We start from the raw sequence: 27,193 nt of genomic DNA on the forward strand, positions 1-27,193 counted from the left end.
GCCCAATTATCTTAAAAAGTGAGCCCCCATTAGCTCAGTACCTTTAATGCTGAAATAAAATTCAGGAACATGCAGAAAAGCAGGAAAAGTAGGAGTACCATATGGGATTTCTGGTGAGACAAATGGAATTAGATTTCAAATATAAGAGTAAAATCTCTAAAACAAGTTTGCAAACTAGATGTTCTCTCCCTAGTGCATTCCAGGGTAAATTATAGGCCCAAAACAGAGGTATCATTTGAAATAGATTTTCTGCAGGGGAAAAAACCCTGTCACGGGGTGAGAGGACGCCATCTTGAGTCAACATATCTTCAAGAAATTATCTACCTTGAAGACTTCTCATATAAAAAGCACTTTACCCAGAAGAAATGAAAGGCAGAATATACCAGAAGTGTATTTTTCCAAGTGAGATCTGTTAACTCATGGGTTTTAAACTTAACGGTAAAGGTGCTTCAAAAATAACGGCTCCGTCACACATTATTATACTGCAGCTTCCAGGAGCACGAGTGCCTTCCCTACACCAGAGTCTCCCAGCAACAAACACGCTGGCAGACACTCCACAAGTGTCTGGGGACAGAACGAATGAAGCGCAGCTGGCTCAGTCCCTCAAGATGCTGCACGCGACACGTGTGTTGTGAGGCAGGCCTGGCTCTCCGGTGGAGAGACCATATGGCACTAGCCTGGATGCTGCATGCTGACATCCAGGCTCCCAGTGAGGGTGAGCTCAAGCTGGATCCAAGTCACCTTTACCTGTACCACCACCTGTGCCAACCCCGTGGAAACCATGAGAGTTGGCTTTGGGGAACAAGAGTTGCTCCCCGTGTCTTCCACAGACCTAAGTGCTTCTAGTCAGGGTTGTGATCTTTCTGGGCCTATCATCTGGCCTGCAGCAAATCCGTCCTCGAGCAGCATAAGCTTGGATGGAGTAGAATACATCTAAGCCACTTCTCCTCACTCCTCACTCATCCCCAGCTGGATGGAAAGCAGGGAGGAGAAGCTTCATGTGGAAATACCTCACAGGTGCAGCATAGTGGAAAGCTCAGCTTGTAGAACCAACCCCGTGTGCACACAGAGGAGAAGCAAACGGGCCGTGGGGGTGTATATGTCTGCGTACGATTTCAGTGCTGACCACACACAGGCCCCATGCTACACACCCTGGTCAACACTCACGTTCACATTTCATGAAGAAGCTAACTGAGAATCAGGTCCAAAGGCCGGTAAAGAATGGAGTGCAGTGGCTGTAATGTGCGGAACTAGATAAAGGCAGTGACCTCACCACGCTGTGAATATACTATAGGCCACTGAACTGTTCACTTGAAAATGCTAACTTTTGCTATGTGAATTTCACCTCAATTAAACAGAAAGTCATAGAGCAAATACTTGAACTCTGATCTTCGGGACCCTGGAGTGCTTAAAGTCTATGATTAAGGAAAAGGTGCCAGAGGGGCACCTGGGTGGCTCAGTCAGTGAAGCGTCTGCCTTCGGCTCAGGTCATGGTCTCAGGGTCCTGGGATCGAGCCCTGCATCGGGCTCCCTGCTCAACGGGGAGCCTGCTTCTCCCACCCCCTGCTCATGCTCGTTCTCTGTCTCTCTCAAATAAATAAATAAAATCTTTAAAAAGAAAAGGTGGCAGAACATGGGAAATAAAAACGGGGAGAACCAAGCAGGTAGGAAATCAACTGTGCAAACATGACAGTTAACACCCAATGCCACACACTGTGTCAGGCAGCAGGGTTGAGTAGATGTACAAGCCCATCCTGGAAGCACCCACAGGACATACAACACTGTGTGAGGACTATCCCAGATGCTACATCAGAGCCAAAATGAGGAAGGAGGAATGAATTCTGAAGGGAAGCTTTCCAGCCAGCAAAGAGCCCGCCAGCCAGAGAACTAGGAAGGATGCAGGGCCGCCTGCAGAAGTCAGCGTGGGCCCTACCGTAGGGGCTGAAAAGAAAGGCACCCACTCAACATTCAGGGATGTCCGCTGGGTGCCAGGCACTATCTTAGGCACTGGGAATTCAAATATTCAAAAGTCATAGTCCGGTCCTCATGGGACTGACAATAAAGAAAGAAGACAAAACCAGACAAATATCTTGGAAATCTACTGTTAAAGATGGCTAAAAATTTGGACTTTGTTCCTGACATTTTTAAGCAGGAAAGTGACATGAAAATTTCAGTAACTTAGAAAGAAGTGAGAATTTGATGAGAGAAAGGAATGAAAGAAGACCCATTAGAAAGCCATCTGTATATTCAACGCAATCCCTATCAAAACTCCAACGGCACTTTTCACAGAAATAGAAAAAACAATCCTAAAATTTGCAAGGAACAAGAGACCAGGAGTGGCCGAAGCAATCCTGAGAAAGAACAACACTGGATGTGTCACACTTGCTGATTTCAAACCACTACTATAAAGACAGAGTAATGAAAACAGTATGGTACTGGCAGAAAAACAGACCCATTGACCAAAACAACAGAACAGAAAGCCCAGACACAAGCCCTCCCATTTATAGTCAATTAGTATTTCACAAGGGAGCCAAGACTCAGGGGAGAAAGAACGGTCCCTTCAACAAATGGTGCTGGGGAAACCAAAGAAATGCTTGCAGGACAATGAAACTGGATCTCCACCTCACACCAATCACAAAAATTAACTTGGAATGGATCCAGGACTCCCAACACCTGATAAACCAAAAATCCTAGAAATATAGGGAAGAAGCTCCTCAACTCCTGGCAATGATTTTTTTGGATCTGACACCAAAAGCACAAACAACAAACGCAAACATCAACAGAAAGGGCGACACTACATCAAACTAAAAAGCTACTCTAAGCAAAAGGAACAATCAACAAAATAAAGAGGCAACCTATGGAAGGGGAGAAAATATGTGTAAACCACTTATCAGATAAGGGGTTAATACCCAAAATACACAAGGAACTCATACAACTCAATAGGGGAAAATAACAATAATAATAATAATAATAATAATAATCTGATTAAAATGGGCAGAGGAACTGAATAGACAGTTTTCCAAAGAAGACAAACAAATGGCCAACAAGTACATGAAAAAGTGCTCAACATCACTCATCATCAGGGAAATGCAAATCAAACCACACAGAGGTATCACCTCATACATGTTAAAATGGCTATCACCAAAAAGGTTAAGAGATAACAAGCGTCAGTCAGGGTATGGAGACAGGGGAACCCGGAACCCCATGCACATGTAGAGTTGTAAACTGGTATAGCCACTACGGAAAGCAGTATGCAGAGTCCTCAAAAAATTAAGAATAAAATTACAATATATGATCTAGCAATCCCACTCATAGCTAAACCTGCAAAGGAAATGAAAAGAGGATCTTGAAGAGAGATCTGCACCCCCGTGTTCACTGAAGCATTATTCACAATAGCTATGATATTGAAGCAACCAAAATGTCCATCAACAGATGAACAGATAAAAAAGCTGTGATGTACACATAAAATGAAATATTAACCACCCACAAGAAAGACGGAAATTCTGCCCTTTGTAACGACATGGATGTACCGTGAGGGCATTATGGTAAGTGAAATAAGTCAGAAAACGACACTCTATGATCTCATTTATATGTGGAATTCAAAAAAGCCAAACTCAAGAGAGCAGAATGGTGGTTGCCAGAGCCTGGGGGTGGGGGAAATGAGATATGGGTCAAAGAGTAAAAATTTCCAGTTATCAGATGAGTAAGTTCTGGGGATTTTAGGCACAGTACGGTTATTATAGTTAACAATACTGTATTATATACTTTAAAGTTGCTAAGGAGAGTCAATCTAAGTAGTCTCACCACAAAAAAAAAAAATGGCAATTATGGGATATAATGGAGGCATTAGCTAAAGCTATGGTGGTGTTCATTTTGCAATATATATCAAATCAACACGCTGTACACCTTAAATTTACACAAACTTATGCATCAGTTATATCTCGATAAAGCTGGATAAAACAAAGTGTATGCAATGGTTCACAAGAGCGTTTAACACAGGTGTGGATTCAGGTGAAGCAGTGGGAACGGAGAGAGCAGGGGTCAGGTCAGGAAGACCAGTGTGTATGCTTGGGGTTTTTAAGTGGCTGTGGGTTAAATGACATTGATTCATGTAAGGGGCACAGGACAATGCCTAGACTATAGTAAATGCTCAACGTTACTATTATTACTTTTTTATATTAGCTTCAGCACTCAAATAAGAGCGTGACTTTACTTTCTAATTTCTAGAACCCGCCCTCACCAGTGGTAAAGAGATGTGAAAGGAAACCAAACCAGGAGACAAACCACACTCAAGACAAGAACAGGGCTTGTCTCTGTGCTGTCAATACAAAAACCTTTCCCAAATATGGAAGGAATAAGTAAATGAATAAAGGCAAAAACAAACACGCAAACACAAGAAGAGCAATGACCTCCAACTCCCAAACTCTAAAAGACCAGGAAATTGGAGCACCTGGGTGGCTCAGTGGGTTAGGTGACCAACTCTTGGTATTGGCTCAGGTCATGATCTCAGGGTCCTGAGACTAAGCCTGCCTCAGGCTTCACGCTCAGCAGGGATTCCGCTTGGGATTCTCTCTCTCTCTCTTCCTCTGCTCACATGCTCACCTGCGTGCATGTTCTCGCTCTCTCAAATAAATAAATAAATATTTTTAAAAACCACCAGGAAATGATTCATCAGCTGATCTACAAAACAATTTGAGAAAGATTTGTTTTCAGGGGCGCCTGGGTGGCACAGCCATTAAGCGTCCGACTCATGATTTTGGCTCAGGTCGTGAGATTGAGCCTCGTGTCAAGCTCTGTGCTGGGCGTGGAGGCCGCTTAGGATTCTGCCTCTCCCTCTCCCTCTCTCCTCCTCCCCCCCCCACCCCGTTGTGGCACACACTCTCTCTAAAAAAACAACTAAAGTTTACTAAGGAATATACATTGTTCTAAGAACCAGAATATTTTATCTTCACGTTATCCCATAACCGTGTTTCTTCAAGCTGACAACTCTGTAATTAAAGTCCTTATGCTGCTTTATTTTCCAAGTGGGTTTTGTCTTTTTGCAGCTGTGGAGGCCTTCTGCCAGGACTCCTCCAATGTGAGGCATCAAGGACCCCTGCTTGTCAGTATGTCCCCATTCACAGGCAGGCAACATTTCTCCTCCTATAGTGGTTTCTTTCAGATCAGAAATTCCACAAGAATGGCAGGTAATAAAAATGTACATCTTGGCCAATTAAGAAATAACATTCTTTGCTACTATTATGTATTTCCTGTCCAATCTCCTTATATGCTAAGATATACAGTGCTTCTGCTCTAATACAATTACATACATTACTGAAAGATCTCATGTTTTACAGAATTTACTACCAAAAAGAAGTTTCAGAAAAAAACTGGTTTGGGGCATTCCTCTCAAAACCTGTGGAGCTTCAAAACACACACACAAAAAATAATAACTGGTAACCTGGAGAGTTAATCTGACCACCTAGGCAGGTGGCTGAGCATAGCCAGTGGCTAACTCAGCCAATATTATAAATAAATAAATAAATAAATAAATAAATAAATAAATAAATAAAATAAAAACAACAGGGGTAAAATACAATAATGCTTTAATTAGAGCAATACTGGCAGACACCCAGGCACAGGAAGAAGCATAACCTGCTCTGAGCCAAGAGCCATGAAAGGCTAACTGTCCCTGACTAGGGAGGGGGCCCAGGGCCAGGTAGCCTTTCTGATTACTGTCAACACACACATATGCACACACACACTCACAGCAACGGACCCTTTTCCTATCCAACTCAAGTTCAGAATTCTACTCCCCCTACACTCATTCCCTTTGCCTAGGAAAGTCTGTATACACCAACACAACTCTGGCCCTTTTGACCAATTATGTATGAGTGGACATGTCTCCCAGGACAAAGCACCTGGTATTTCATGCTGTCTTCAGAGTAAGTGATCTGAGCCGACTAAAGTGTCCTTAGAGAGGTTGCCTGCACATTTGTGAGCAGAGGCAGGTGAAACCAAGGGTGATGGCCTCCACAAACTGAGTTTTCCCCCATCCTATAACAAGTCCTATAACCTATGAAAGAAATAATTCCCAGAGAAAGACGTGACCACAGAATCAAACCAACAGAAAAATGCAAATACTTACATATAATATGTTGGATAGAGTCCTTCAAAATACCAGCAATGTTTTTTGGCCTCTGTGCACTGAAAATAGAAGAAAAACTGTCAGTGGAAAGTCATCTGCATATTGTTAAGATCTGACAAAAAGACACAAGGACGGGTGAATTGATATACCTTGAAGTGTGGAAAACAGAGGGTTAGGGGAGACAAGAAATCAGAGGGAGATCCATCCCCACGACGACTTTTTTTTTTTTTTAAAGATTTTATTTATTTATTTGAGAGAGAGAAAGCAAGAGAGAGCGCACAAGCAGGGAGAGGGGGAGGGGGAGAGGGAGAGGGAGAAGCAGACTCCCCGCTGAGCAGGGAGCCCCACGCGGGGCTCGATCCCAGGACCCTGCGCTCATGACCTGAGCCGAAGGCAGACGCTTAACCAACTGAGCCGCCCAGGCGTCCCCATGATGACTTTTTAACTTCTTTAATTTTTTAAAAGGGAAGAAAACATGGGAAAACATCAATTTCCCTATAATTTTTCTAGGCTTTTATATCCCTAAAAATATGGGCATGACCAGTTCATTAAAAAGGTAAAGACAACCCATTTTCTTAAATTCATATGGTCCCATATTTCAAATATCTAAAATATGCTAAAAATAAAATATGACAAATATTTCCATTTTCCCCAACTGTCATTTTTGAAAAGTATTTCCCACAGTTTTAACATTTCTAGATCTTTATATTTCAGAGTATTCCAAAAGCCATATTCAAATCACGGCTCTCCCGGTGGGGATGTACATGTGCAGGGCTTCGTAAATCAGGATTCACTTGCCAGCATCCAGAGCGCCCCCGCCCTCGTTCCCAGGAAGTAGAAATGGAGGAGGACCAGGAAAGATAACAGAGCCTCCCCAGTGCTTTCCAAGGAAGTCTGACACTGGACACGGAGGGCAGAGCAGGTGTAATGCGACCCTGGTGGACTGGACTACCTCACGCACCTCCAACAACCGAGAGTACGTGCACCAAGTGCTGAGTGAGAGCTCCAAGCAGAAACACTCTCATGGACCTGCACAAGATTTTTCTAAAATTCTTCAGCTTGTGCTATCATTTTTTTCAATTCACAACTTCCCACATTCATGATCCAGTTCATTGGACCCTATGTATAAACAATAGCTTCAAAATATTATAGTGCAAAGCCACCAGCAGGAAAACAAGGAAAGGCATAATGAAAACTAAGCTTTCTTTGGGCAAGGCAGGGGCTAACTGCCTCACCCAACCCCCCACCCCTGGGCATCCTTCCTCTGCCTTTTCTAGCCCTAGCAGGTGGATGGCAATGCCCTCCTGCAACAGTCTTCCTGACAGTTAAAAGGAAGTTTCAGAAACAGACCCCAACTCTAAAGCAGAGTGTCAAGGGAAAGGTGAATGCAAATATTATGTGTTACACTGGCTAAATCAAATGGGTTATGAAAAGAGCGTGAAACACTGGGTTTTTTAAAATGTGCTTCAGGACACTCAGAAACACACTCAGGCAGCCTGAAGTGACCCAGTTTTATTAATGGAAAATGAGTTTAATTTAGACTACGTTAGTTCTGCCCAGTTCAAGAAATGAAGTTCAGACAACCAAAGAAATCAATTTATTTAGGCAAGGAAGAGCAATTTCAGGTCTCTGCCCTAAATTACAATTCATTTCACTAGCGTCCTCTATGATAAGCTGAGAAACCAGGTCGTTCTTCCAGGTAGCATGTTAAATGTTTCTTCTTTATTCTCCATCCCTACTGGAGATAGGCACACTTCTCTTTGAACTTGACACCTAACTCTCCCTAGACTGTCCTTTGACTACAGGATGGCAGAAAGAAAAGCCAATCAAGACAGAGGATCCTGCTCCCAGATCTGCCATGACCAGGCTGACCAACTCTGGGAAAGGCAGTGCTCCCTCACCTCAACACCCAGCTGCCTGCATGGTGGTGGTATGTGACATACACAGAGGCGTCTCTCTCTAATACATAAAATCTTTAAAAAGAAAAAAAAAAAAAAAAGAAAATTTTATGGTCACGCTTCCTGAAACAGAAAACACCTTGAGAACTGAGCTACCTACCACTAAAACATAGTTTCATTTTATCGTTACTTGGAATTAGTTTAAGCTTTTGAAATGTGCAACTATCCAGGCAACTTCTCATCGTTTTTGGTAGCTGGACTTTTACAACGGCTTTCTTAGTAAGGAACGTTAACACTGTAATAACACACACACATATTATACTTCACTAAAGGTAAAATGGGGTATTATTCCATTTTACAGCTGGATAATAGGAAGAACACAGAGTCACATACTTCATTACTCAATTGAAAACACTGAATGAGGACTAAGAAGTCCTGGGAATTTTCATTGTTGAGCCTTTCCTTCGCTAAATGCTTGTTAACTGAACCCCAGGTGTCAAAATCAGCTTGCACACCAATCCAAGAGCCTGACAGTAAGACTGAAGATTAGGTTCCATAGGATAGGAGGTGGAGAGGAAGATCCCTATTACAAACCACCCAGGGTTGAGAGCCAGGTTCTGCCAAGTGTAAGTCTACCGGCAAACCCTATAAATTCCAGTCCCCAAATCTAGCATAAGCACTGGGATTCAGGGCAGAGCCAGAGAGCTGGAACTTCGGATATGTGGTCAAAATGAGAGTTTGTGAGGGATGCGTAAGGGGGAGGGGGGTTTCCAAAGCATTCCCAAACAGTGGTGGGCTCTCACGAGTGACCTAATGAGCAAGCAGAGGGGTGGATATGGGGAGAGGCAGAAGAAAGGCACTGTGCTAGGGTCCCCTGGAAAAACATCCAAGTCAAGAGGACTGGATGTATCCGTCCCACAGAAGAAAGATGAATCAAAACCTAGAGAGCTGGGTTCTCATGCTGAGAATTTACCAGCCATGGTGCCAGTCAGTCTGGACCTCAGCCTTCTTATTTTTAAAACAGGACAGACTCCCTTCTGTGCTGAATTTATAAGATGGCTTTATAAAGTAACCGAGATTGAATGCATCAAATGCCTGGCCAGATCAGGGTATAGTTCACTGAATCTCACACCCAGCCAACAATTCTATCTCTAAATGTGTGTCCTGAATCAAGCTTTCCTAATTCTCTGCAACAAATGACTTCCAAGTCTCATTCTACTGTGATTACCTATCATCTAAAGAGAAGCAATGCTTCCAAACCTCTTGAGGACAAAGCTTCTATGTATCTAGTACCTTACATTTGCATGGAAAGTTTTCCAAAATCACCCTAAAATAAACAAGCCCCTCTCTAAAAAAAATTTAAGTATATAAACTAAGGGGAAAAAAAAAAACCTTTTCAGGGTCATGTCCACCCTAAAAGCAGGCCTACCCATTCTACCATAGTTACTGCCGTGATGCTATCATGGGTTCCTAAGGATTGGCCATCTACTGAAACAGAAGATATATTTTGTTAGGAAAGGTCAGGTCAGCTGCTCTCTGTTAGTGATGGGGCATCCTCAACAGCCAGGGTGCTCTAGGGTTCTGGGTAAACAGTACACTCTCAATGCACTCATAACGTAATACTCCTTCCATGTGTACAACGAAAGTAATAATAAGCATAACCATCTATTTCTCAAAGAGATCATAAAGAATAGCAACAATTTATAAACTATTAACAAAGTAGAATATGCAGGATTGTGAGAACCACGTCGTGTAAGGAGCCATTCAATCGAGGGTAATCTAAGAGTTAGCCTGGAAAGGCTTGTAAGACATCTGCAGTCAGGGAAGAATCCCAGTGATCTATTATTCAAGCACTAGGATATTTATAAAAGTAGTTGAGCTCTCCTAAATATAGTCATCCATATTGAGCCAGGATCTAAGTAAGCCCAAGGAACAAATCCTTGCTAATCCCCAACAGTAATATAAATTATTCTATGCCCATCTGTGCTGAATACAGGAGGCCCCAGACACCACCGTTTAAAAAAAGGGCACACCCTTCTCCTGATCCAAGGTAAAAGAAAGGTTGCACGACAGTAATAAACGGGTGACTCTGAGAGAACTGAAGCTGTGACTTGGGGACACACCCAAGTGGAGAGTTAAGGGACGAAAGGATTCAAAACACTATGGATTTTATCGGAATTCCACCCTCTCTCCTTCTGTTCAAAGGGCGGTGGAGCAGGATCTTTAAATGAGTAGCAAACTGGTAACCTAGTGCTTCACTAACAGAACGAATCCCACTGACACCTGGAAAGCAAGGATTCTTTTTTTTTTTTTTTTTTTTAACTTACTTCACTAGTATGTCCTGGGCAAATAAGTTCACAACTTGCTTCACAATGGAGGGAAGGCCCTAGGAGGACCAATTTGATGACTCTCTTTGTCAAAGGGGAAAGATGCCCTGCTGCGCCTCAGTGCTGCCTTCTCACTCATCAAAGGCTGAACTTCAGACACACGCCCCAGGATCTAGGCTGCAGCCAGTTCCAGCCCAATTAGAGTGGGCACTGACACTCAGCACAGACTCTGAACAAAGGGAGCCTCCTGGATGCTGGCAGCATTGGTGCTCAGGACCAGGGACAGAGGCAGAGGGCGGGGGAGAGTCCTTGTTGAAGTGAGGGCAAGAATTTATGGAGGCAGTAACAGGTAATTTTTAGTAACACATAATGTATTATTGGTTTCAGGAGTACAAGTCTGTGATTCATCAGCCTTACACAATTCACAGCGCTCACCATAGCACATACCCTCCCCAATGTCCATCACCCAGGTAATTATAGCAAAGTCTCTGAATTTCAAATAATATATAGGAGTGAACATGCTGGACTAAAACAGGAGTAAAAATTCCTGTATTGGAATTTTAATCAACTCCCTAAGTGCTAATTACTTAATCCTTTGGCGTATGGACATTTTCTTTTTCAGAACATCTCATCTCCAAGGAACGTTGATTTTTTTAGAAATAAGAGTATGAGGCTTCTCACAAGCATCATTTATTAAAGGAAAGAAAGATGAGAAACTCTTTAAACAATAGAAATAAAAGATCCTCTACTGTCTTACAGAAGAAATCAATCAGCCATTCCTATATTGCCAGCAAATAATCATTAGAGATGTAGCACTGTCTAAAGATTCTAGGGGCACGTAGACAAGACACAAATCAGGCCCAGCTGCATATCCCTGGGAAAATTCTGCGGACTCTCATAACTTATTCTGAAGATAGTCTCCTTATTAGCTTTATCTGCTCAATGGAAGAATGGTAGGGGAGCTTCATCAAGGTCCTTAATGCAAGTAGGAAAAAAATCCTCATCTCCAGGAAATGAAAATTAATCAATAACCAAAATTAAAAGGCAGACAATAGAAGAAACTATCCAAATATAATAAAGTTAATATCTTTAAGCAATAAAGAGCTTATATAATTCAATAAGAAAAAGATAAATATCCCAATAGGAAAAAAATAAAAGTAACAGATATAACAATTCTTCAGAGAAGAAACACAAAAGGTCGATAAAGCTATTTAATAGATAAAATCCACTAGTAATAAAATAAATGTAAATTACAATGGTACGGTTTTCACTACCAAATTGTGAAAAAGAAAAAACAACCTAGTATCAACTGTTGATGAGGGTATGAGGGAAAAGACATATCACATAATAGTGTTGGAAATATTGTCTCAGGAAGACAATTTTTCAGTACATATCAAAAAACCTTGAAATGCGCTACCCAAAGCAACCTACACATTCAATGCAATCCCTATCAAAATACCATCAACATTTTTCACAGGGCTGGAACAAACAATCCTAAAATTTGCATGGAACCAGAAAAGACCCCTAATAGCCAGAGGAATGTTGAAAAAGAAAACCAAAGCTGGGGGCATCACAATTCCTGACTCCAAGCTAAATTACAAAGCTGCGATCATCAAGACAGCAGGGTACTGGCACAAAAACAGACACATAGATCAATGGAACAGAACAGAGAGCCCAGATATGGACCCTCAACTCTATGGTCAACTAATCTTTGACAAATCAGGAAAGAATATCCAATAGAAAAAAGTCTCTTCAATAAATGGTGCTGGGAAAATTGGACAGCTACATACAGAAGAATAAACCTCGACCATTCTCTTACACCATACACAAAGATAAACTCTAAAAATGGATGAAAGACCTAAATGGGAGACAGGAATCCAACAAAATCCTAGAGGAGAACCTATGCAGTAACCTCTTCGACATCAGCCACAGCAACTTCTTTCAAGACACATCTCCAAAGGCAAGAGAAACAAAAGCGAAAATGAACTTTTGGGATTTCATCAAGATAAAAAGCTTCTGCACGGCAAAGAAAACAGTCAACAAAACATAGAGGCAACCCACAGAATGGGAGAAGATATTTGCAAATGACACTACAGATAAAGAGCTGATATCCAAGATCTATAAAGAACTCAAACTCAACACCCAAAAAACAAATGGGCACAAGACATGAACAGATATTTCTCCAAAGACATACAAATGGCCAAAAGACACATGAAAAAATGTTCCACATCACTTGTCATCAGAGACATATAAATCAAAACCACAATGAGATACCACCTCACACCAATTAGAATGGCTAAAATTAACAAATCAGGAAACAACAAATGTTGATGAGGATGAGGAGAAAGGGGAACCTCTTACACTGTTGGTGGGAATGCAAGCTGGTACAGCCACTCTGGAAACCAGTATGGAGTTTCCTCGAGACATTAAAAATAGAGCTACCCTATGACCCAGCAATTGCACTACTGGGTATTTACCCCAAAGATACAGATGTAGTGAAAAGAAGGGGCACCTGCACCTCAATGTTCATAGCAGCAATGTCCACAATAGCCAAACTGTGGAAGGAGCCGAGATGTCTTTCAACAGATGTATGGATAAAGAAGGTGTGGTCCATATATACAATGGAATACTACACAGCGTTCAGAAAGGATGAATACCTGCCATTTACATCGACCGGCATGGAACTGGAGGGTATTATGCTAAGTGAAATAAGTCAATCATAGAAAGACAATTATCATATGGTTTCACTCATATGTGGAACATAAGAAACAGCACAGAGGACCATACGGGAAGGGAGGGAACACTGAATGGAAGAAATCAGAGAGGGAGAGAAACCATGAGAGACTCTGGACTCTGGCAAACAAACTGAGGGTTGCAGAAGGGACGGGGGTGAGGGGATGGGGTAACTGGGGGCTGGGCATTAAGGAGGGCACATGATGTGATGAGCACTCGGTATAATACGCAACCAATGAATCCCTGAACACTACATCTGAAACTAATGATGTACTATATGTATTAAGTTTTAATGCACCTACTTAAGGTTTGGTTAACAAAATCATAATACATCCAAAAGATGTATCAGTAGGCATATACCATCAAATTCTAGAAAAATATACAATTGTATGGAAGCACTTTGCTAAGAAAAATAAAGCCAATAAAATAGCATAACTGGGATTGCATATAATTGTTATACATCACAGGAGAGAGGAAATAATATATAAAGATATATGCCAAAGTAATGACAATAAGTTACGTTTTTGGTGGCATTAGAGAGGATTTTTTTCATTATTCATTTTGGTAATCAAATTTCTAAGTTTTCTCTATGTAATTTCTGTATGGAACATTTTGTTTCTAAATTTCTGTTAAATTTTACTTTAAAAAGCAGATCACTGGGGCACCTGGGTGGCTCAGTCAGTTGAGTGTCTGTCTTTGGCTCAGGTCAGGATCGTAGGGTCCCGGGATCGAGCCCCTCATCGGGCTCCCTGCTCGGTGGGGAGCCTGCTTCTCCCTTTCCTCCCTGCTCATACTCTCTCTCAAATAAATAAAATCATAAATAAAATCATAAATAAATAAATAAACAAACAAACAAATAAATGAATAGATAGATAGATAGCAGATCACTTACAGCCTAATAAAGAAGTGGAGAGTGGGCATAAAGAGACATTTAAAATGAGGAAATATAATTGGTTAACAAAAGTGAACATTATTCTACTACAAATTAAATAAAAAGTAACAGATGAACAAAGTTTGTGAAAAATAATATACAAAGCTAGAAAGGGTGTATTGAAACAAATACTCATACAGTCAGCAATTAAAACTGTATTTATAAAAAGTTTAACATCATGAAAAATGTTCATCTTATGCAGTCATTTTAAAAACATTATATACATTTAATTTTAACAATGTAAAAAAATATGTATTTTTTTAGGAAAAAATGGGACGGTACAAGTCTAAATTTATAGTGTTATTTTGGGACAGTGTGCTTTCTTTTGGGTTACTTTGCAAAAATCTCTTTACCTGAGCCTTAAATTCTTCTAACAATATTCAGAAGCTGTTGTGGCATGATGCAAAGGGCACGTGAGTCCTAAATTAGTTTAAAAGACGGGATCCACTGAAAGACTCAAGACCCTTAGGCACACAGGCATTCCTAGTCATGCCATTTGAACACAAGAGTTCTGAAAAACATGTTATTTTTTTAAAACAGTTATCAACATAAAGTATAATTTATGAGACAGTCATGGGATCCAAGTTCTAGCTCAACATGAGGTTCAATGTATATACCATTATGTCGGAAAACTTACACTCCTATGTTTCTCCAATACTCTCCATGACTCACAACACTTCTGACACCAGATGTGTGGGGGCTTTCCCCGCACCACCAAGCAACTCCGCGACACCAGCTGGGTGTCCTACAATTTAACTCAGTTCTGACACTGTGTAGCAGGAGACAGCATTAGATCACACAGGTCAAGGGTTCAGTCCCACAAGAGTGCCCCTTCCCACCTTCCCCCTTGTCCCTTGGGCTTCTGGTCTACTGGCTATAGATCAGAGGTTCCCACAACCCCCTCCTTAGGTTCCATTAGTTTGCTAATATGGCCCACAGAACATTTTACTCACTAGATCGCTGGTTTATTATAAAAAGATATAACTCAGGAACAGCCAGAAGGAAAAGATGCACAGGGCACGATAAAAGGAAGGGGTGTGAAGCTTCCATGCCCTCTCTGAACACACCACTCTCCCCAAATCTCTACGTGTTCACCAACCCAGAAGTTCTCTGAACCCAGTCCTTTTGGGTTTTTATGGAGTCTTCGTCACGTAGGCATTAGTGATTAAACCAACAACCACTGGTAATCATTCAACCACCAGCCCCTTTCCCCTCCTGGGGAATCAGGGGAAGGCCTGAAAATTCCATCATATGGTTGGTTCTCCAGTCAACCAGCCTCTCCATCCTTAGATGCTTTCCAAAAGTCAAGTCATTAATATAACAACAGATGCCTTTACTGGAATGAAAACCAAATACATATTTCTTAGCATAAATCACGGTATCATAACCATAAACGTCACCCACCCATTTTCAATGCACAGTTTGGCGAGATTTTAGAAATTTATATACTTTGTACATTCAACACCACAATCCAGTTTTAGAGCATTTCCATCACCCCAAAATGTTCTCTTTTCCTTCTGTAGTCGATTCTAGCTCCTATCCCAGCCCCAGGCCACACTGATCAGTCCTTTAGCTTTGTCTTCCCTTTTCCACAAGGTTCAATTACATGAAATCATAAACTTATAGCCTTTTATGTCTAGATTCTGTCCATCTAGTTGTTAACTAGATCGGCAGTGCACTCACTGCTAGTGCTGAATACTATTCCATTGAATGAATGCACCACATTTTGTTTATCCATTCATCTGAGTTGTTTCTTTGTTTGGGCTATTGTGAACAAGGTGCTATGAATATTTGCATGCAGATACATCTTTATTTCTTGGACACATACCCAGGAGTGGACCTGCCAGGCCATCTGGTGACTCAATGTTTAGCTTCTTGAGGAATCTCCACACTGTCTTCCTCAGCAGCTAAACTATCTTCCATTCCCACCTGCAGTGTGTCAGGGCTCCAGTTCCTCCACAGCCTCACCAACAGTTGCTATTACCTGGCTTTTTTATCTCAACCATCTGATACTCTACTGGTATCCTGTTGTGGTTTTAGCTGGCATTTCCCTAAGGACTAATGAGGTAGAGCATCTTTTCACTCTATCTCCGTTTATGCAATGCCTACTCTCCTCCGGGTACTCTTCGTATGGAATCTCACCGAACAGCCTAACAACCCTGAGAGTTAGGCGGTGTGTGTACTTACAAGCGCGTAAATGAAGGTCTCAGATAGGTGACTTCACCTGGCAAGGTGACACAGGAAATGAGCAGAAAGTTGGGGTCTGGATAAGGTCTGCAGGTTTCTAACGTCTGTGCATTTTTTTCTGGTGAGGTACAGATGTGTCACAATAATTCATAATCCCAGTCTTAGTTAATGTCTGTCAAATCTCTCTCAGGGAGCCGGAATGAGATTTATCTCAGGCCTTATTTCATTGCCTAGAAGAAAACTAAAATGACGACTGAAACCACATGAAAGACCCCACTTCCAGGGCGCCTGGGTGGCTCAGTCAGTTAAGTGGCTGCCTTCGGCTCAGGTCATGATCCCGGGGTCCTGGGATCGAGCCCCACGTCCGGCTCCCTGCTCAGCGGGGAGTCTGCTTCTCCCCCTCCCTCTGCCTGCCGCTCTGCCTACTTGTGCTCTCTCTCTCTCTCTCTCTCTCTCTCTGTCAAATAAATAAAATCTTTAAAAAGAAAGACCCCACTTCCATCCTCCCCAAAATAAACTTTCCGAGTCATTAGAAATTAGACCTTAGAACACCCCTCAAGTCTCAGCACTATCACTGACTGCATCTCCAAGAGCAAAATAAAAGACACGAGCACTTAGCAGCGTGGCCAAGACTCGGCCAACCCGCCACAAACCACCACAAACCCAAGGAGCCCAAAGCCTGTCCAGGGGCCAAACCAACCACCTTCACGCTCAGGAAGTGTTCTTAGCTGCTAAAAAGACACAGAGGTGCTACTTGCTAGCACAGCACAAAGGGAATACACAAGCTGCAGCCAAAAAAGTTTATGTGACAAATTTTCCAAATGCCACGAAACATCATTCATTCAAAAAACTGATGACTGGGAGATTTAATTAGAATGGTCTGAAAGCAGTGATAACAGATGGAAATAGTAGAGCTACTGTTATTTGCTGGCAACAAATGAATATAATCAACCTTAGTCACGGACCCAATTCTAAAAAAAACATGGAGCAGAGATGAAACCTTTGGATACTCTCCCTCAGGGCCTAACCCAGGAAGGGCCCCCCTTTCAACGTGACTGCAGAGGGCAAGAGCTAAGTCATGAGAAGGTCAACAGCTCGGCTCGGCAACCACCTGATCTATAACGTGGGCACCCTGCTTGGATGCCATGTATCACAGGAAGTGACTGAGCATAGTAAAGTCAGTCGTTTCCAACCATCACACATTGCCCCCCAAATGGATAACACACACACGCTTAAAAAGGCCACTCTTCTCCAGTTGGGCCTAAATCTCTTTCAGCAGATCCAAAACTTAACCACCAGACTAATGAGAAAATATCAACTTCTTATCTTTTGTTGATAGAAATGCCTACAAAGGTTAATAAGCACAGCAGCTTCAAGGGCAAAACGCCAAAAAGTAAATAAGGGCTTCCTAACTTAGGCTGTGTACTAGCCTCCCTGCGTGACTTACACTTTAGATGGAAAGTATGCTGGATTCTCTGATAGCATATAAAGTGCTCAAAGTCTGGATTCTAACTGTAAGGAGCCACAAGAGCCTAAAAAGAGCTGAGATTTGGCTAAGCTCAATGAGAGGCTGAACGACCATGGGGTCACCCACATTCAAAAGGCAGTCCAACTTATGCCTCATCTCATGCCAAGCACCGCCAGCCCATTCTTTGTCCCCAGAAAGTCCCACACCGTTGTTCCCTGGGTCTTCAAGTTACCAGGGCAGCCCCACATTAACCCCCCAGCACCCACTGCAATTTCACCGAACAGCTACTCACCCTTCAGGTCTCAGCTGCAATATGAATTTCTTCCTAAGTCTGAACGTAAAAGCGGAACTCTGCAGACCACCCCCAATACAGTCTGACCCTACCATTTATACATTCTGGACTTCTCCTTTGTAATTACATAGAGTTTAGTAATTGGGTGTTAACTGGGGCTCACCACCCCTTATTCTCCTAAACACAAAGGCAGGCACATATCAGCCTAACTCATGTTTGGTTCCCCAATGCTACTACACTGCTTTGCATGTACAGGGTACTTAATACGTGTGTTCAGAGGACAAAAGGCAATACGCCCCCAACACAGTCCCCGGGTATGTGCTCTGACGGACCTGCCTTAGGCACCTCTAACCTGCAGCTACACTCAATTCATGTGTTGAGCATTTTTACCTCACCCTCTTGATGCTCTGTTTTTGGGTACGTGTAACCCTCCCAGAATTTTCCTCCTTACCTTTTCTCCTGTTGAGTATGTGGGATGGGGGTGGGGGATGAATGAAAATAGGAAGGAGAATGGCAGAATTCTGGTCTGCAAGGTAAACAATTCTTTGTTTTAACTGTTGCAGAGAGCAATGGCATTCCATCCAAGACACCACATTTCTGGAAGAATATCAGCAAATTTTTCATCGCTCTGTCTCCTAACTCTGCCAACTATCATTTCTAATAGCTGTCACTGTGTCCTGTTTTTTATTTTTTTTAATTTTTATTTTTAAAGACTTTATTTATTTATTTGACAGAGAGAGAGAGAGCACAAGCAGGGGGAGTGGCAGAGGGAGAAGCAGGGCTCCCGTGGAGCAGGGAGCCCGATGTGGGGCTCGATCCCAGGACCCTGGGATCATGACCTGAGCCGAAGGCAGACACTTAACCGACTGAGCCACCCAGGTGCCCCTCCATCATAGATTTTAAAAAACAGGACACAGGGGCACCTGGGTGGCTCAGTCGGTTAAGCATCTGCCTTCGGCTCAGGTCATGATCCCAGGGTCCTGGGATCGAGCTTCCCATCAGGCTCCCCGCTCTGCAGAAAGCCTGCTTCTCCCTCTCCCACACCCCCTGCTTGTGTTCCCTCTCTCGCTGTGTCGCTTTCTGTCAAATAAATAAATAAAATCTTTAAAATAAATAAATAAAATCTATGATGGATATCATTTTGTGTGGGGATTTTTTTTGGGGGGGTCGGTGGGGGATGGACAAAGAAAAGGAATGTGACGCAGGAGCATAGTGAAAAAGCAGATGCAAGCAGATGGCAAAAAGCATTCTACAAACATGTGGCAGACAGACATTCTTTGGTGTTTTCTAGTTCAAATATCTAAATTCCACTGGCCTGTCTTGGCTTCATTTCTCACGTATAATTTTCTAAACCCTTGTCTTGGCAAGTGCGTGGTCCTGTGATGGTCACCAGCGGCACGTGCCAGTTCTCACTCACCATGGTGAGCAGCTGTGTCTGGGAAGCTGGGGCTGCCTACAGCTTTACCCTGGTTGGAGGCATCTCTGTCTCCATCCTTCGGAGTCCGATGTTCAATACTTCCACTGACCGGGCTTCTGCTTTTGAGCTCACTCTGCAGTTACTCCATTTCTGACCTAACGACCCCCACATTTCTCCATAGTAGCTCTCTCGCACGTGTCTTGACCACAACAAAATGCCAGGATACAATGCTGTGCAGGTTCTGTCACAAGCCAAGGGCCTTTTCCCAGCGGGCCCCTGGCATCTTGACCATGTGCCTGCAGGACTGTGAGACTCAGACATCCGGAACGGAGAGCCTCTGCCTATTCCCCGACCCCTGGGTTCCCTATTTCCAAGAATAGCACCGCCCCCCATCACGGCACAATCAGCCAAATGCTGCGTCCACTGCTCCTCTTCTTCTCACTCCACCCCACGTGCTCCTCAAGCTCTGTCCCTCCCCAGCACCTCTCTCCTCGGTGGCAATCGAGGCCAGGAGGCGAGTGGAAAGAGAGTGTAAGCCTGCCTGTGGGGGAGGAAGAAGATGAGGGTGCAGGAGGAGACCAGTGGAGATAGGAGAGCAGAGCTCCAGGCTGGGCAGACATCCTCGACAGCCCACATGACCTTCCACGCCTCAGAAGGCCTGGCTGAGTGGCTGTTGACACTGTCCTCGCCTCCCTCACTTCTCATGAGACTTGATCATGCTCAGATGGCTACACAGCGTTCTGCTCGAGACAACCCAAGAGAACCTAGCACAGCACATCAAGTGCTTGCTTTGAAATCTCCAGTGGCTCCCCATTCATGACAGTGTCTTTCATTTTTTTTTCTTGAGGTCACAAATCCCTTTCTTCTGAATACAATTTTATCCTATATAGGGCTCCCTCACACAAACACAAAAAAGTGGGGGCGCTCCTACAGCACAAGCTCCTGTTCGAACCCTGAAAATGCCTCACTGGCAGATTAAACTCGAGACTCACAGGGAAGGTCCTGCCTCAGCCTGGCCATGCCCCCTCATTCACCAGTGCCTCCTATCTCTGCTCCCTCTTCAGCCACCTTCCATCCACCTGCCTCCAGGAGGCAAGTGCCTGATTGATGGCAAGTCTAGATCCTCTCTCTCCGCCTGCAACGCTCTTCCCTGGAGTTTCCATCATGTGGGGCTTGGAAGAAAACTTCCTGAAATTCCAGAAAATGAGATGCTACTTATTCTCCTTGGGGCTATGACTGAAATTTAATAAAACAATAAGCACTTAGGCACCCAAGGGTTTTCATGTGCATTATCTTCTTTTATTTTTAAGGTTTTATTTATCTGACAGAGAGAGACACAGCGAGAGAGGGAACACAAGCAGGGGGAGTGGGAGAGGGAGAAGCAGGCTTCCCACTGAGCAAGCAGCCCAATGCGGGGCTCGATCCCAGGACCCCAGGATCACGACCTGAGCCGAAGGCAGACACTTAACAACTGAGCCACCCAGGCGCCCTGTTGTGCTTTATCTTCTTATTTGGTCCTAAAATGTTGCATGAATGGGCAGGCTGCTCAGCCAGGAGGCATGGTTAGCCCTGTGCATGCTGTCCCATGATTCGATCAGAAAGGGGCTGCCCCTTTGTGGCCACCATCCTGCTGCCGGTCTGAGGCCGTCTCCAAGAGCCTTCATTCTTTCCCTGGTGACAGTGCACTGTTTCACACTCTTGCCCACCCACTTGAGCAGTGTCTAGCCTCTTCTCCCACAGACCAGGCCTCTGAAGTTCAAGGGCCCTGCCTTATTCACCCTATTAGCTCCAGTTTCTGGCCCAGGATAGGGGTTCAGGAAATGCTCCCCTCCTCCTCCTCTGCCTGCTCAAAAGTTTTAATTCGCTTTGACTAAACAGACGGTAGTTTGGAAACTGGCCCTGCTTGCTTTCCAATTAAGACCCAGCCGGGTAAGATTTCACGTAGCAAGGACAGGGAACTTAGAAAGCGCCTCATATGCTGTGGGAGGGGCTGAGGGAGACAGAGATGGATAAAATTCCATACTGTCTCTGAAAGTTTTCATGAGGGTAAAAAGATAAAGAATGATGGAAATCATATGACACGTGGCAGAGGAAAACGGTTGGAAAAACAAAGCACTGGTGGTCGAGGAACACGGAGCTGAGTGGTAACAGGGGCAGGGCATCGGCCACAGGGAAAGGGCATGCGTTACCCACCTGAATTAATGCAGGCACCCAGCTTCACTCTCAGCAGGACAGGAAATTCACCATAACTACCCCAAATGTTAACAGAAAGTGAACAGAATGAAATTCAGATGGTGTGAAATCCATGGCTCTTGCAGCACAACCAGATTTAAAGTTATGTCTAAGAAATGTGGAAGGTTCGACAGAAACTCTAGTCAGAAGCTTCTGGAGGGAAGGAGTTGGCAGTGGACAGAATGCAGAAGGTTAATCAAGAATTTTTCAACGGACCCTGTCTAATTATCTAACTGGGCAGGACTTTAAGAACCCCTCCTCCAGACCAAGTGGGACCTCCATGGAAAGAAAGGCTGCTCATAATTGGCTCTGATACTCTCTGCTCTGACAGCTTCTTCTGGTTTCCTCAGGCCAAACCCACATGCTTTTCATCCCGAGCACTCAGAGTGCTCAGCTGTGTCATGGAAGATTGCGCCAAGCATCTCACTAAAGTCTCTCTCCTCAGTAAGTCTGATGGGCACGTTAGCTCACATATTATACCCAGGGCTGTTTTTACTAAGAGAAAATCTACATGAACCAAATCCAGTAGTTACAGCTTTAGGCTTTTTTTTTTTTCTTTTTAAGGATTTATTATGTGAGAGAGAAAGAGAGAGGGAGAATGTGCAGAGGGGGAGAAACCCTCAAGCAGAGTCCCCGCTGAGTGTGAAACCCAATGCGGGACTCAATCCCAGGACCCTGAGATCATGACCTGAGCCAAAATCAAGAGGTGCATAACCAGCTGAGGCACCCAGATACCCCACATGTGAGAATATCCTGTGTTCAGTTCAGCACTGCACTGGCTGGCCCACAGCTACTTGCCATTGATTAGGTCACACGGATGAAACCAATTACAGAATGATCATCAATAAAACGGTGGTAATACCCTCATCCATTAAAATATAGACAACAATATCTACCTCACTGACGGTATTATAAGGATTCAGTGAGGATACAATGTTTTGTAAAAGCACAAAAAAATGGGGCTGTCCCTGCTTGCCCAGGCCAGTAAGAAACAATCATCTCCCAACAGCTCCCACTTCAAACTATGCCAAAGCATTTAAAGGAAAATCCAATTCTCAAACCACCCGCAAAAGTTCACTCTCCTAAAATCCACTCAGTAAGCACTAGTAAGTGTTGCAGGCTATACCAGGTCCTAGGTGGAGGCCTGGATACATCCGAGCAGTGATCTGCCCACATCCTTCATCTCTCTCCTTAGCTCCTTTCCACAAGCCAATGAGGAAGCCAGAGGGCCCCACGTGGGAAACTGCAGCTCACAGTGAGCCGGACCTCAAACATTAGCTCCAGCCTAACTCAGTCACAACGCACTGCCTTCTGCCTCCCCCTCAGCTGCCCTCAGACCTCCCAGGGTTCGAGACACCTCTCTTCTTCAGCTGCCAGGGTGGAGACTTTTACTGCTAATCTAGAGATTCTGTCTCCAGGACCTGCTCACTGTATAAGTGTTTCCAGAACATGAACTATTGAAAAGTCTATTACTACAAACCAGAATGGGTAGGTGCTATTCACAAATGCTATCTCTTACACAATCTGCATTTGGGACAGCTACCTGTTTCCTATTTGGAAGTATCTTCTCTAACCAAGCTACACTGGTCCTTCCGTCTGTCTCCAAGCCCAAGCAAAACTTAGTCATGATCCATCCAGCCTCCAAAGTAATACAAAGATGCAAAGAATAAGTTCAACACCCTGAAATGGACAATATATTTGGGTCTTTTTCTTTCTTTTTTTTTTTTTAAGAGAGAGAGCACACATGCAGTGGCGGGGGGGGGGGGGGCGGTGAGAATCTTAAGCAGGCTCCACACCTAGCACGGAGCCCAAACCAAGAACACAGGGCCCAATCTCACAACCCTGAGATCATGACCTGGGCCAAAATTAAGAGTTGGATACTCAATTGACTGAGCCACCCAGGTGCCCCTATTTTGGTCCTTTTCTAACTAATGTTCGAGTATTTTCTCAAAATCTGAGTATGAGCTTTTCCTACCAGGCTGCACCCAAACCACATACAATTAATCACACTACCACCCGAATCCTCACAATTCCTCAGCCAGCTGAAAATCACTTAAACTATGACCTTTCATGGCTTAATGACATACATAATAATCCATTAATGCAAACTTGCAGAAGAGCATGAGATAGACACTTGTCCAAAAGTTTCACAGGGCACTGTGTGTAACAGCAAAAAGGTAGAAACTACCTAAATGTCCATCAAAAGAGAGCTGATTGAGTCATCATCATTCACATAAAGGAGCACTCTGTAATTCTAAGGGGAATGCAGTGGGTTTTTACACATTGATATAGAAATATCTCTGAAGAAAAAAAGAAACAAGATGCAGAACACTGTGTCTGATATGATCTGTGTACTTTTAACAAAGTATCTGAGTACATAAATTAGAAAATAAAAATTCAGAGGGCTGCAAAAGAGACTAGTCGTAGCTCCCTGTGCAGAGAAGGTCTAGGGCTGGGGAGGTAATAGGGAGAAGAGAAACCCTCACCTTCTGCCTAATACCTTTTTTAACCATATACATGCATTCATTTTGTTTAAAAAATTAAAACCATCAAATCAATTATCTATAAAGAGCAAGATCAACATAGATGAAATCCCCAGATAAGTTAAGAATGCCATTTCAACTGGTATTCACCCCTTTACAACAAAGCTTCAAACAAACTGAATTCAGTTTCTCCCTATTCTTCTCTCTCCACCCATCCTTAAAACAAAACTAATGAGCTGTGAAATGACCAAAAGGAAGACAAACAAAGGCTCTGAGTGATTCACAGCTGGATAATCAGCTCCTTCATGGGTGAGACCCACTGCTTACAGCGGACCCTGCTGCGGGGAGAGTTCATGTTCTCCTGCAACAGACTGTGTGGTCTTGAAGGACAGAAGTCTCGGTATTCTGCCTTCTGGCCACCGTCCTGGGACAGCAACAGCCCCAGGCAGGCTCAATAAATGGTTGCTGAACCAACTATATGGATGAATGGATGAGCATGATTATACACATACACACATATATACATATATCACACACAATTGCACACGCGCGTGCGTGTGCACACACAGAGTCCCCCACGTGATGGAAAAGCTACTGGAAAGGGTTTTTTTGGGGGGGAGTGATGAAAATGTTCTTAAGCTGATGGTAGTGATTCTTGCACAACTCTGATTGTATTAAAAACCACTGAATTGTACACTTTAAGTGAATTACACGGATGTGAATGATTTGTCAATAAAGATACTATATTTTCAGAGGCAAAGGATTTGAGTAGACCCTTCTCAAAGAAGATATACAAATGGCCAGTAAGCACATGAAAAGATGCTCAGCAGCATTAGTATTAGGGAAAAGCAAGTCAAAACCACAGTGAGGTAGCACTCCACACTCCCTAGGATTGCTAGGCTAAAAGAGACAGACAATAACACGTTTGGACAAGGATGTGAGAAATCAGAACCCTCAAACACTGCTGGTGAGAATATAAAAGTATAGCCGCTCTAAAAAAATGTCTGGCTGCTCCTCAAAGACGAAAGAGAGTTACCATATGACTCAGCAATTTCACTCCTAGGTATTAATATACTCAAGAGAAATTACAACATACCCAAATGTTTGTAGCAGCATTCTTCATAATAGCCAAAAGTGGAATTAACTCAAATGTATTGGAATGAAGTAAGATACATGCTGTAACAAGGAAGAAGCCAATCACAAGAGACCACATGGTGCATGATTCAGTTTATACAACTTGACCAGAATGAGTAAACTTATAGAGACAGAAAGCAGATTAGCGGTTGCTTAGGGCTAGGTGAGGGGCCTACCCTCACCTAGAATGGGGAGTGACTGCTAACGGGTATGGGTTTCTTTTAGGACATGAACAATATTCTAAATTTAGATCATGGTGATGACTGCACGAGGCTATGAATACTAAAATATACTGAACTGTACATTTTAAATGTACAAAGTGTATGGTATGTGAATTACATCTCAATAAAGCTGTTTTTAAAAATACAAGAAAAATCTGCATGTATGAATTTGTGTTGGTTTGTAAAATACGGTTTTAGAAAGATGACGGCTGAGTGAAAGGGAACAAGGGGAGGAAAATGTGATCAAATGGGAATAAAATAAATATACAGGATGGCGTGGTGTTGTCAGTTTGGGGCAGTGTGGGGCGGGGGGGGGATGACCACCCTCAGCTCTCAGAGGCCAACACACACAGATGGAAAGATGATCAGCCACAGTATTGCAGGGGCCATCAGATGGAAAAAAAAAAAATTTCAGAGAAGAGACAGTCCTTCTCAAGAGAACAGTCTTTCTGATATTGGAATGTGATGAAAATTTTCCTTTGGGTCTTCCCAAGGAGAAGAGTCGTGACCGGCCTGGGGGAATGGAGGCTTCTGGGAGAATCTCCCCAGAAGGTAACTGGGACTGACAGATATAATCTGATATTTAACTCTGGAAATTTTTGTTGAGTTCTGTAGAGCTGGTGGAGACCTTGGGAACTCCACCAAACATTTGAAATAAACTAAGCTAATGAAAACATGAGGCCAGCTTGAACTCAAGGAAAAACAAAAAAGTTGTACAATAAAAGAAGTAAAGTATTAGTATTCTGCATGGCAAGAGTCGCAACATTTAAACAGTCATAATAATGAGGATACTGAGTATGGATCTGACTGAATACCGTGTGTGTGTGTGAGTGTGTGTGTGTGTGTGTGTGTGTTGATAAAACGAAACACACCGAGAGAGAGGAAAGATGGAACAGATAATGGCTAGCACCACTGAATCAAGAGCTAGATATATGTGTATTGTTTTAAAATTTGAAGGCAAATATTAAAAGAACCAGCTAAAAAAGGTTGAAAACGGTTGTCTTTGAGAAGCAGACCATAATAGAAGTATGACGGAGTTATTATTTTTAGTTTTAAACTCTGGCCCTATTAACCTTGCCAATTTATATTACTCTATTACTTTCTTAAAAATAAAAACATAATTTAGAAAAACAGAATCAAGTCGTTGCTTACAGCAAAAACCATTTAGTCAACATTACCCATGATCACCGCTTCTATCAAAGAAGGTACCAGATGAGACCAGGTTGGGAGAGAAATACTCTCATCAGGAGGGGCATCCTTCTGGACCATTCCAGCCCCTGGTGCTGCAATGGGGAAGACCCCGCGGTTCCTGGACAATGTCCCACCACCCCCAACACAAAGCAGCACACAACCAACACATGTCAGGCCTGGGCACAGTCAAAGGTGCACCAGCTGGGGAGGGAGAAGTGTATTCTTTCCTGCCCCATCACCACCCCTTCTGGCTAGCATGCATGACTGAATTCACCCAGAGATAAACACAGGTATGCTTATACTCTGGTATGACTGAAAAAATAAAACAGACATGACTGCAGTTGGGAGTCCCAGCTTGTGAGTCACACTGGTCACCTTTCCCACAGAGCTCAGGGATGGATAAAGTGTGCCCAGGTACCACCTGCTCCTATTCTGTTCCAAAGGCTCCTGAGAAGCCACCATTCACCTTTGTTTTGGGTGCTATGCCTTCTCAGCCAATAGACCTATCATTTGGCAGGGGGTTTAAAGCTCTTGTGTTCAAAAGTTAGCCCA

The 27,193-nt window shown here is 43.3% G+C and overlaps 1 protein-coding gene across 1 annotated transcript in view; it reads right to left on the reverse strand.

Annotated features, from left to right (window-relative positions):
- VOPP1 (VOPP1 WW domain binding protein) overlaps positions 1-27,193 on the reverse strand; it is a 102,233-nt gene that overhangs the window by 48,229 nt on the left and 26,811 nt on the right. The window contains exon 2 of the mRNA XM_028108973.2: positions 6,128-6,186. Coding sequence (XP_027964774.1) covers positions 6,128-6,186 — 59 coding nt within the window. The remainder of the gene's footprint in view (positions 1-6,127; positions 6,187-27,193) is intronic.

This window comes from Eumetopias jubatus, unplaced genomic scaffold (genome assembly GCF_037043125.1).
Source record: "Eumetopias jubatus isolate StellerSeaLion01/CBP00866 unplaced genomic scaffold, mEumJub1_p1.0 scaffold_14, whole genome shotgun sequence".
NCBI lineage: Eukaryota > Metazoa > Chordata > Mammalia > Carnivora > Otariidae > Eumetopias > Eumetopias jubatus.